The 12,630-nt window shown below is 40.6% G+C and overlaps 2 protein-coding genes across 2 annotated transcripts; both read right to left on the reverse strand.

Annotated features, from left to right (window-relative positions):
* Window positions 1-508: 508 nt before the first annotated feature.
* RB195_015403 (uncharacterized protein) lies at window positions 509-6,300 on the reverse strand (the record flags this gene model as incomplete). The annotated part of the gene is made up of 6 exons (XM_064206103.1): window positions 509-610; window positions 957-1,214; window positions 4,260-4,386; window positions 5,471-5,541; window positions 5,957-6,112; window positions 6,199-6,300. 6 exons carry the CDS (start codon window positions 6,298-6,300, stop codon window positions 509-511), a joined length of 816 nt encoding a protein of 271 aa, XP_064061984.1.
* Window positions 948-2,641, reverse strand: RB195_015404 (uncharacterized protein; the record flags this gene model as incomplete). Its single annotated transcript, XM_064206104.1, has 2 exons — window positions 948-1,204; window positions 2,629-2,641. The coding sequence occupies 2 exons, from the start codon at window positions 2,639-2,641 to the stop codon at window positions 948-950; spliced, it is 270 nt and encodes an 89-aa protein (XP_064061985.1).
* Window positions 6,301-12,630: the final 6,330 nt, after the last annotated feature.

A 12,630-nucleotide genomic window follows, 5' to 3' on the forward strand; every position in this document is an offset into this window, starting at 1 on the left:
ATTTATGAGAATCCGCCTACTCGCAGGGCTTCAATTTGAAAATTGTTAGAGGTTTATGAACACGCGTCCAACTTTACAATGACTTGCGGGGGGGAACCGATTGTGTCAAGCCAGTGTTCTTATCATCCCAGACAAATCTTCTACAAATTTGTCGTGCCTGAGCTGATGAAGATTTGGTTGGCAGTAGGACCAATCGACCTCGCCGACCTCCAGCCGATTGTGTAGATGCAGCGGAATCTGCTGCCGACTGCGCTACACCCAGCCTTGTCTATGTTAAATGTGAATAAAGTTGCCTACGTTCCTTCGTAGGCAGATTTACTCAATTTCCTTCCAATTTCTAATCTAGTCCTTCAATAAGGACTCTACTCAACAGAACGCAGAAGATTATGTTTATGTCCTTGTAAAACAGATGATAAACAGAATATTAGGCAGATGATCACTTTGAGTGTAAACAGACCAACTCTCGCTCTACTTTATTACTTTTCAAACATGCGGAATTTGTTGTAAGCTAGTCCATAGCGAAAGTAAGGAGACCGCCACGGAAAACCATAACCATTAGAGTAATGATCACCGCCGTGGACCATAGATGTGTCAGAATAGTGACCAGATTCTGGAAAACTTGCTATTCATATAATTTGGTAGTATTATGAGAGTCTTCAACTATGAAAGTAACCTCTACTGTAGGAGCTGACGACGTTGCGAATAGCTGTACGAGGTTGGTAGTAATGCGAGTGCTGGAATATGGGTCCTTAGGAGAAAGGAATAAAGGTGACTTTAGTGTCTATGTCGATATTGCGACTGTCCTACAGCTTCAGCACATCTCCAATGATTTCTATATCTCCATTCAAAATGCCCTTTAGGTTTCATGGAAGAAAATTCTTCAATAGGTGAACCGCTCAGATAAATTCAACTGAACCGAAACAAAAACTAGGAGTTACTGAAGAAAATTAACCTACCACAGGATATGAAAGTAGAGCCGATGTCATTACTGGTGCTGGTGCTACAACAGCTGTTGGAGCCATGACTGGAGCAGCTGCTACAAATGTTGTTGGAGCAACAACGGCTACTGGTGCCATAACTGGTGCCGGAGCAACAACCGCTGCTGGTGCGACTACTGGAGCTGGAGCTACAATCTTCGCTGGCGCAACGCATGACACACAAGCCGATGTCGTGTATGGAACAGCATACTCTGGAATGTTCAGCTCTAAAAATCTCTAAAATTTGAGAGCAGAGGCAATTTATTCTAAATTTCTTGACTCGACTGAAGTTTTTCTGTTGTTTCTAACTCTTTGCTTTCCCTTTACACCTAACCAAATCAATGTCAGAAAGTTATACATACGGGAAGAAATCTCATTTAAAAAAATCTAAATCTCATTTCTATTTGAATACTTCTTCGGATATTTATGGTCGCAACCGGACCGGCAACCAAATCGAACATTGTTTAGATTTAGTAGAGAGGAAGTAGAGTTCATTTTGAACTAGAGTACACTTGCAGCTACAAAAAACGAAAGCTAGCCAGTTGAAATTCTTTTGCAGAAATCCTGTCTTTGGTACGAAAATAGTGGAAAAAGTGTGTGGAAAAATCGAGGAAATAAGTGGTATTGACAAGGCAGATGTTGGGATAGTGGCTAAGATATTTTTTTTTTCGTTTATGTCCATTTGTAATTATATGGCATTGGCAAGTTTTTCTGTATGAGTTTCTCCGTGCATTTCTCTCTTTTTAAAAATTCATGCAGTTTTCGCCGTACTCTGGTTGCCACTTTTGCTTTTGGGTCAGTTATTTTTAGTCAATTCTAACTAGATTCTTTTTTCTTTCACTCTAGTTATTTTAAAAGTTTAGATAAGAGTAAGAGAGTAACAGACCGCTGGGTGGTGGAGCCGGATACGATGCGCATACCCTAAAATTATGCTTCAATTCATTCATCTCGTCATGCTTTCTTGACTAGATTCTTCTTACAAGAAAAACTATGCATTATTACTGCACGTATTTGCTGATATTTCTTTGATTTCTGTTCTTTACATTGCGTTCCAGTCTAGTTTCCTTTATTAAGAACTTGAAGAAGTTCTTTTAAGAACGTCGCAAGAGCGAGGACATAGAAAAACTTGAAATTTTGAGCGAAAGAATCAATTAGACAGTCAAAAGTAGACATTACTAAGGGAAAAAACGCACCTTTGAGTGGTAACGAGAAGCACTGAGAGAAGAAAGTAGTATTGTAGCATAGTTGAATGAATTGTTCTCTTCCTGCTTGAATTTATACTCTTCCCTTCACGGGTATTCTCTCTGATAAACGTGAAGAAGACAAAAAAGAAGAAACTCAAATCGATTGAAGGAGTTGAAGTGCTGAAAGACTTTTTTTTAAGACCGTCTTTAATGGACGACTATCTAATAACTACCCCCCATGAAGTGGCAACCTTTTCCCTTACAAACTACAAATTGAAGTGCTTAATTCTTAAAAACAGCATCATTCGCCAAATGTTCTCATCAGGTAAGGGGAGGTGGAAATTATCCGTCTTCCATAATTTTTGGTTTTTTTTTCCATATGCACGGAGCTTGTGTAGTGCAGACGAGAAGAGGTTTCACTGTGACTGTACGATCGATCGGTGGTTTGAAACCACCCGATTACCAACCCGATTCTTTCATCCTTTCGGGGTCAATAGTTTGACACCAGAAACATTAGCCAGATACACCAGTTGGTCCCTGCAAGTCATGGTATATGCCAACATACGTTCACAACATCCATAAAGATTTCAAATTGCAGTCAAACGCATTGTGCATCCTATCGGATTGATACCCCAGAGAGGTTACACTGTTTACATTCTCGAGTATATACAACTCCATGCTCGAGGAGTGAAAAATTGGTGAGAAAATGCACGAAATGACGTTAGTGATACAAATATCAACCAGAGCCTATTCCTTTTTGATTTTCAGGCTAAAAATTATGCTAGCTGTTATGAGAAAACGACCTCAATTCTGCTATACAAAGAACTCGCAGACTTTTAGGAAAATCTACCAGGTTCATGTATAAGCAAGTTTTATTGTTTGCTCCATACTAAGCTGAGATATCATCTAGTAAAACCCACCCACAAATGTTATTTGTTTCATAATTTTTCGAAATTTCAAAAAACAAAAATCCCTTCTCTGTACTATCGGTGAATTAATAAAGTGTAATCAAGAATTCACGTGAAGGAATACTGACCACTCTAAACTAACAGTGTAACGACGAAATAAGTCGTAATTTGGTAATTTTTCACCAAAATATCCTAATATTTGTTTTTCTTTCTCCTTTCTGTCATCGGCTTCTGCATATTTCTCCTAACTCGCCATGAGGATCATGTAAAGAATAGGATAGGCTTCATCGGTGCAATAGTTTCGGAGCTCGTTATTTCCATTAATGAAGAGAAAAGGATGAAGTGCTTGACACTACGTTACATCGACCAATATCATTGTTATATATATATATATATATATATATATATATATATATATAATATCACCTGCACAAGCTTAGCAGGTGGTCACATACTTCTTCAAAGTGTCGCTTAATATCTTAAGACAATATTTAAAATTAAATTGGCTTCGATGTCGCAAGTTGAGAACAGACCTTGGACTTTTCTTTATTTCATTGTTCAGGACCAACAAGCATCAAACAATCATTCCAATTACGATCTTGTATTATTAACGATAATGATTATTTATTGGTGAGAAGTGATTGGGATCACTGAAATGGTCTTCTTGTCTCTCTGCAAAACTGGAATTCCGACAAAACGTAGGTAGGACGTGCGTATCTTTCTGAAAAAAACGTACTGCACTTGGTCTTATCTTTCCTGAAATCCGTAACTACAAGTGGATAGCAGGACTTAAAACAAAAATTGTAAAACAGATGAATACATTGGGAAGCTCGAGAAATGTTGTGCACAGTGCGCAGTGTCTTAATGATGTTCATAAAACCAAACTTTCCAAATTCACGCACTTTGAAAATGCAATGTACAGTAAGGGATTAAGGCCGCAGTAAAAAATCCAGTAAGTATTGATGGAAAAGTACGTCCACACTGACTCAGGCAGAAAAAAACTGTAGTAATGCCAAGATGTGATTAGAGTAGTAAGGATGAAAAACAATAGTGCTGCATGAGCCACCAAATGGATGTCTCTGCGTTTGATAGAGGCAACTCCTCTTGTCATCTGAAAAATTCCACAATCGTTCCGAAAAAAGCATTTGAAATCATGTATTCGACGCAATCCTATCGTCCAGTCAACTGACCTTATAGATAGCTACTGCTATCATTATATAGACAAGAAGTGTGAACCCAATGCAGGTAACAGATACAAAATACTCAATATCCGACATAACAGCACTAGCATAATTTGAACCATAAGACCATGAAAAGCTGAAAGTTAACGATAATACTGCTTCAAATTTTAGTTACTCAGAACTCAATCTTTATGTCATTCACTAGCTACTAATGAAGTGATCCCGTCACACCACAAGTCCGCTACAGAAGGAGCAAAGGACATAGGTGGCTGGAATCAGTCACGAATGGATGGATCCAAAGATGCTGACTCCGGGAGATGCCTACACTGCATGGGTCAAATCCAAATTTCAAAATAGAGATCTCCGCGATGTCCTTAATTCCGTCTATCCTTTCGCCTCTTTTGGAGTCGTCAGGGCTACTTCTTATCGCAAGTTCCCTTCACCTTTTCCATTTGTTCAACAATTCAAATGTGACGACCAATGACGAAATCGAAAAGCGAAATAAGGTGTTAAGTGTTGTCATGGACTTTATGTTCTTTATAACGTACAGTTTACAGTTTTCGTGACGGTTGACGTTGTACGTAGATGCGCGCAGACGCGGCAAATCTCAGAAAATTGGTCTGTGCATTTTTAAACAACGGCTTGTTATTTTTTCTTATCAAATGAAATTGCAAAGATGCCTATCCTCCCCAGAAATATGTACATACAACTACAGAGAACTGTCCCATTGGTTGAAATGCGAGAAATGCAATAAAATTCTGCATATAACTGAGGATTTCTTGGTTTATGTTAGCAGAAAACGTGGCCTTCATTTCTTTGAATTTTTCCCTTCACCACTGTAGATTTTGCCAAACAAAAGTAAGTAACCTGCTACAAGACCAAATGAGACAGCTGAGAGTAGAAATGTAAAGTGCAAGCAACCTGCTGATTATAAAATCAACAGAGAATGAGCATTTACGGGTCTTTCATATCTAACTTTGCTTTGTCTTGCTAAGTGTATAGTGTAGTGACCAGCACCTCTCTGGATAATACATTACGTTCGCGAACGTAAGTAGACATATACAGAAACCGAAACAATACAAGAAACTAAGAGCAACAGCTATCTGAAATGGGGGCATAAAATGTTGTTGAGCTTCACCTACAGGTGTAGCAAAATTTTTACCTTCATTAACCACGGAATTCTCCCTTCAGCGTTTATTGTCCTTCGAAAAGTTAAAAACCTGTTTATGGCAATGATCAAAGTCAGAGGAAACAGTCCAACCCATGCTGAGTTTAGTATTCCTCCAAGCACCTGCAAATATTATATTCTGGAACGAAGAGTAATCCTGAGAAATGCTTCCATATTTTGCAATACAAATCTCCCCTTGTCATGCAACGATAAACATCGTAGAAGCCAATACTCTCTGCACTGAGGAGTCCAGTACAATTCTGGAAGAGGAGTGAAATCAATTTGATGAACAGCAACCGCGCAAAACCCTATGTGACGCCTAAACCTTCTTAAAGGTAATGACTTCAGGTTGTTTGGTTCCGTCGAGGCTACTACAACTCATTGAATCTTAACCACCACCATTGGAAAATGTCAGGTTTAAAGAATTCATCTACAGTAGAAATACTACCGCAAGGTTTGTCCGATGCTCTACTCTCTCTATATTTCATGTTTTTCCCTTTTCTTCTCTTGGTCCAATTATTAGATTTTGTTAACTAACTTGAGAAAGATAGGGATAATTGTTGTTAATGTCTTTGCGTATTGTTAAAAAACCACTAGACATATGACCAAGCAATTGTGTGCAGTCTAGCAAGCCAAGAAAAATCATCAGTCGAAATGCTTGTAACTTCCGGAATTCGTAGTCTCTGAGCAAAACCTTAATTAAGAGGATTGACAAAGCAAGTTCAAACTCACCCTTGAGCAATATTTTGAATTGAAACTTAGCCGAAGGTAAAGACTCACCAGGTTGTAAACTATATAAATCAGTAACAAAATCGTTGCAAATAGGAAATATGTGATCCCGACGAAAATAGATTCTTGGAATGACACTGTTTCGTTTCCCATCAACGAGTGAAGGTGGGCTTGCTAAGAACAGCTGGAACATAGGAGAGAAAAAAGGATTAAGATGTAATTTCAATCGGAATCAGTGATACGGTGCGATTGCAAGTCTACTAGGTTGGGTCAAAAATAATTTCCGCCAAGGTACATGGTACCTGTTGTTATTCTTTACGCATACAATGGATCAAACATCAAAGGACTTTCATTATCGCTACACAGGCAGAACTTCGGTCAGCGGTCGGTTCGGTTAAGAGCCTAGTGTTGTGCACGTTACGTCTTGAACAATTTTTTTGTTTACCTTAAAAATGGAGAGTCAACAAATACTCCAACGCCTTGTAATGCTTTAGGGATCTAAACAATGTAGTGCTGCAGCCAAAGCTCAGAAATATACAGTGTGTGTGGTGAAGCATTACTAACCACATGGCCGGTTACTTATTTTTTTCTGAAATTCCTTTTCAGAAATGTGACCTGGAAAGACGACGCAGCGGTGCAAAGGTTTCCTTTTAGAAATCTAGGATAGTATTATGAAGTTATTACTGGAACAAAATCGATGTCAAACAACGAGGGAGTTGGCAGAGGAGCTCACTACGTTACAATCACTATAAATTTAAAGAAAACAAATAGGAAGTTATTTATGAATCAACCCAACAGATATTTACACAGTGCAATGTGCAGAAAGGAAAATATGATCATGACATCTTCATTTTTATGGTCTTGGACATAAAGAAGCAAACCAACGAGTCAGGAAGCGATATCGGGCAAGGAAGTCGGTTAGCCCTGGTTGCTTAGAGCTCGTTCTGTCAATGATCAATTTGTGGTAAAAAAAATAAGTGCAACTAAGGTAAAGCTGACTTAAGTGCAACAGTTCTCCAAAAACATTAATTGTTTTCTGAAAAATTTCACGCAATTAATACGAGAGTAATGCACCTATCTAAATTTCTTAGAGAAAAATTTTTTATTTGTGTTCAAGTTTTAAAAAAGGAAATGGGAAAAAAGATTTGTTAATTTCACACAATTTACAGCAGACGATATTGTCGCAACAAACAGTGTTCTAATATCATCTGTCCGAATCAGTGAGATACTAAGAAATTACTTCAGTTGAAAAACATCTGGTTTTCGCAGCTGTTCAAAATCTCATTTATTCACTTTGTCATAAAATTTCATTTAGATCCTTCTTTTACAATCAAATTTTACAATTAATTAAATTCAGTGGTTTAAAAAAAACGTATTTATTTATTATTATTATCATCGTATCATTTATTTATCTAGTCCAATTTCTTTATGTAACACTCTGATAATAAAGAAGATTATATTTGATAAATTCCAAATTACAGAAAGTCTACTTTTGATCTTCTTTATTAAACAGTCGGACAGCATTGAGAGGCACCTTTCGAGATTTCCGATATTGTCTTCTCGTCATAATTAGGAAGAGTTTGAGTCTCATTTTGCAAGTACCACATCGAAAAGAAATAATAACTATTAGAAAAAATAAAAGAATCTGGACCTAGAGAGATTCTGAGGCTTCAGTTCGGCCAAAAAGATCACTTTGTGCAAATTTTTATTGAAGAAATGAAACGAAGATGGAAATAAATTGGAACACTGGTCAAGCCACTTGACAATGCAGCTACTCGCTGCCGTATTGGTCGTTTTTTTACTCGGCATAAATTCGTCAATCCTGCGAGTTTAAAGAACTGTATCATACGATATACAGTGGCATTGTAGTCCAGAGTCAGGGAAGTAACGAAAAATTTTTCTGAGGATGGACTCTTGACCTGATTCTGATTCCTATACGCTCCTTTGAGAGCTCAAAACCAGCAAAAACTACCTGCCAAAAATTCCTCTCCTCTTTTAGGTGCTCTACGCGATGATGGAATGCAATGGAATAAGTAGAGGAGAGAGAGATGACCTATCTCTTTTTTTTTCTCGGTGAGGATCCATAGAAGGCTACCAGACCTGTGCTAGTTTAGAAGGAAAATAAGCATTACGATTAATGAACGACGCACAATTATATTTTTCTCATAGCTTGGAGAAAACAATAAGAAAAAATAATTAATCCGAAGTGAGAGGCGCTCCTAAGACGCAGCAAGGCTTTGGTATACCATACTTCAAAGACGGCAGTTGAAAGATTATCAGGGATGTTCGAAAAATGACTTAGTTATGAGGAAGTTGAGTGATGGGAAAGAAAGTTCCGGCAACGACTCGTTTCCTTTCATAAAATATCTGGCGGGAAAACGGAAATGAAAATTAGATGAGTTAGGATATGTTCAGAGATGCAAAGAAATAGAGAAGAATAAGGATATACTCAAAATATTTCGAAGTTTTATCAAGTTAGATGGACTGCGTCACCACCTTCGAACCTCTGAACCCTCCTTTTTGTAGACGTAGATCCACTGCATGACTATCATACTGAGCAAATCGAATATTACTTGAATAAATTACCCTATTTTTATTGTCGACACTGTTCATTTTTCCTTTTACTGTTTTTTTTTGGCTGTCATTTGAAAAGAACGATTTGATGACCTGTAATTATGTTTGCAATAGCTCTATAACAACAGAACATCGAGAATTTGTCATCTGCTTTGAATATCTAGTAAAGATCTTTGGAATGGCAAGATTAAACATTGCAAAAAATGAAACTACAAATCAGAAGCCAAAGACATTGAATTTGTAGGCCAACCGAACAAATCATTTCTGAGAGAATTTTTTGGAGCTCAGTTTTCCGTGACCTCTGCGGCTACAAATCAGTGAACGGAATACAGACACTAATCGTAGCAATAATTCAAAAAATGCACCATTGTTTACTACATGTTGATTTTAAATTAATTAACTGTGACATATAGCGATCGTGTTCCATTTCTTTTTTTTTTTGTTAGATAGAAGACCGGCAAGGTGTTGTGTGGGGTTAATTAGGAGAATAGGGCTTGTGTGAGTGCTTTAGTGGGGGGTGGGGGTGGGGGGGCTGGAGCGTTTTAGTGTTTGTTCATAGAACGTCCAAGGTATAGTAAGCGGAGTTTCAGATTTGGGGCAAGTTGTTCTGTCTGAGGGGTTAACGTGTTTTTTTCTTTTAAATTCGTAGTCTATTCGTTGTTATTGGAGAGTTTTGTTCATTGGTACTGCTCGAAAAGAGAAAGATGTGGAAACGAAGTTGAAAGAAATGTTATCAACACATACTGCCACTTGCCAATCCAAGGATAGTGATATCCTTGCATGGCGTAGCAGACCCCCCGGGGCGCGGGGGCAGCGGCCCCGGCGGCGTGCTGGGGGCGCCCCCGGGGGCACGAGGTTGTGCGTCAAATCCGTGGAGGTGAACTTGGTGAATACTTTGGTAGAAACGCTCGCCATTCGGGGCGCGGAATGGGGTGACCTTTTAGGTGGATGGTCGTTGTGAGGTGGCGCCGAGCTAAAGGGGGCGGCCGGTGTGATAGCCGTACCCGGGAGAATCCGTGGTGGGCTCGCCGATTCTAAGGTGATACGGAAGGTGTAACCCGTACCCCACGGCTGCGCCGCACACCGACATCGTGTGGCTAACCGCTTACAAATCCCCATTGGCTGGTTGCTCTAACCGCTCATGTCAAAGCCAAGCTCTCTTCTAAAATCCTGGTTAATCACCGTGTCCGCACGGGCGTACCGCGACTGTAGTCACGTTTGGGTCGTGGCGCCTTGGGCGGAGTGTGTTTTGTGCCAGGCAAAACTACAAAATGCACTACACGTCGTAACACCCGTGTACGCCCCCCACGCCACACGCCCGCACGCCACGCCCCGCCAATCTCACCTGTCTGCGTTGGTAGCCACACTGTAGCTGTTCGACGCGCGGGAACAGGATGCGGATGTACATGAAAGAGACACCCACACCCCCACCACGCCGCCCCCGCCCACTAATTAACGCTCTGAGCTGAGAATAGCCTGACAGGTCGACCTGTGGATGTTCTCGGGTTGTAGTACGAAGTCTGAGACAGTCTCCAGGCGAGTCGTGCGGTGTCGCCTTGGTCGACACCTGCACCTGGATTTGCGGTCGCCATACCGTCCGACGTCGAGCGGCGGGCCGTGTGCGGGTCGTGGCGCCCACGCGCCGCCCGCGCGCCGGGGCCTGGGGGCGCGATTGCCAGACGGTGGTGTCTTGCGTGGTTACTCTTGCTGGCTTCCGTTCGGAGTCGGATGTCGGATGTGTCGACTCTTCTCAGCTTGGGAGACCCTGCCGAGGCCCCCCTGTCCGCGGGCCGCCGGCGCCGTAAGGATATGGAACAGTGAGGAGCGGATGACTTCTGCGCAAGGTCTCGCGGCAGATCGTGAAAATTGGGCAGAGCTGTGTACAACGACGAACGACACGCCTCAAAGAAAATGCGACCAAGTCAGAAAAGAAAAGAGTCAGAAAATGCAACCAAGTAGAAATTTGGAATTAAGACAAAGCAACAAAAACTAGAAAAATGGAAATAAAGTGCTTACGACCGATTCAGATTCAGATTCCGATTCACGACAGTTTGTCTTCTGATACTTTGTAAGAATATTTCCTAAGAGGACTCTTCTAAACCTTTTGTGTAAGCGAAATATGTGTAGGAAAAGATAAAATCTCTTTTGTGTGGCACTTTCTCCTTGTCCCCTTTCACTGGCGCATACTGCGACTATATAGGTGCAAAAAGTGCTCAGTGAATCTTGGCATATTGAATACGTAGCCTCTTTCTTGAGCTGTGGCCAAGATTGGTATTGATATTTATTAAAAGCTAAAGTTTCGGCGTTTTTGCCTTCGTCGGAGCCTAAAAAATCAAAGCCATCAGTGATTTATCCTTTCAAGCGTCTCATCATCCTACAAAAAGCACTGAAACGGTAGGCAAACTCAAACAGCAACACACTGGCTAGTGCTTATCTCATTAGCTAGATTTGGTAACGCATCACGTACCACAACTATGAGCCACAAGGTTTTTTATAAGGACCTGACGGCCCGCCCCGTAGATCAAAAACCGCACGTATTTTGATATGGAGCTATTTCGTTTGCGATTGCAATGCACTTATCCTTTCTCTTCATTTTTGGACTTTTGAATGTGATCCAAAATGCCTTTACTGTTCTGCGGGCTACGATCACGGACTCGAACGAAGTACAGTAACCTCTACTTCTATTTCGGAGATTTGAAGGCTTATTCTACGGCGTTCTCCAAGCGGGGTGGAGAGTTCAGATTTCGCGAGTCCATCTAAATGCTCCTTGACCCGAACACCCACTGGGCGTCCCGTTTCCCCTATATAATCGTCAGCGCCCAACCTGTACGTGATATGATACTACTCGTGATACCATGCAATCCCTCTCTGCCTTACGGGCAAATCACGCAGTTGGGATTTGTGCGGAGTCGGTCATACGCACGATTACGCGCAAGAACACTAGAGATTTGGTGGTGGTATTTCCACAACCCTCACGTCGTTCTGAAGATCCGCTTCCCCGTAGCGCTCTGCTCATTTCATCAGATATGTAAGGTAAACAGAACGGGATCTTTTCTGGGCCGTCCACTACGTTGGATCTTCGAGAAGGTTTTCGTGCTTGTCGAGCAACACAGTCTTCAGCTGGGTACACATTGGATATTGCCACATTGGATATGGCCACTTTATGAGTCAGATTTAAAGAAGCTCACATAATGAATTATTCATTTGATTCAAACAATGGGAATTTTTGCAAATAATTCGGCTAGTGATGCACATCTGAGAGGGACAACTAGAGATATAATTGTTAAAAGGAAATATCATACTGCATCATAATATCTACATAATTCTTTTGGATTTTCCGATTTTTGACTTTTTTTTTACTCTAGTCGCTATGTTTCACAAATGAAATCAACTACATGAAGAGTTAGATTAAGTGTCGCCTCAGCAATTACTGTAATTACATGATTTTCCATGGGAACAACCTTCTTTTCGTTGAAGAAACGTCCTGGAATTCTCCTGCAAGCTTTAGCGAAACAAGACAACGCTTGCAAATAAACGAATTATGTACGAAACACATAAAAGATGTCCTTGTTGCATAATATAATACAATTCATTTGTAGCTAGAGGTGCAAAATACTGGATTGCATAATTGTCCAGTAAGTACCCATGTTACTCCTGATTAGAAAGCTCCAGGGAATGGCGGAAAAAAACCTCGCATCTCCTGTGCACAGCAAGTCGTGGCTTATTTACTAAAACCCAAATCTGTCGCTCTTTCCATGAAATTTGTTTTCAGAAAACACAGCAGTCGAGGTGAATACAGTGTCTTTTCGAATGATGACAGGAAGAAAGAAGTGAGTGTATGCGTAAAACAGAAAAGAGCGTGGGATTGGGTAGGCGGTTAGTAGTCGCACCGGAGGAGACGCTCGATGC

This window comes from Necator americanus, chromosome V (genome assembly GCF_031761385.1).
Source record: "Necator americanus strain Aroian chromosome V, whole genome shotgun sequence".
Classification (NCBI taxonomy): Eukaryota; Metazoa; Nematoda; class Chromadorea; order Rhabditida; family Ancylostomatidae; genus Necator; species Necator americanus.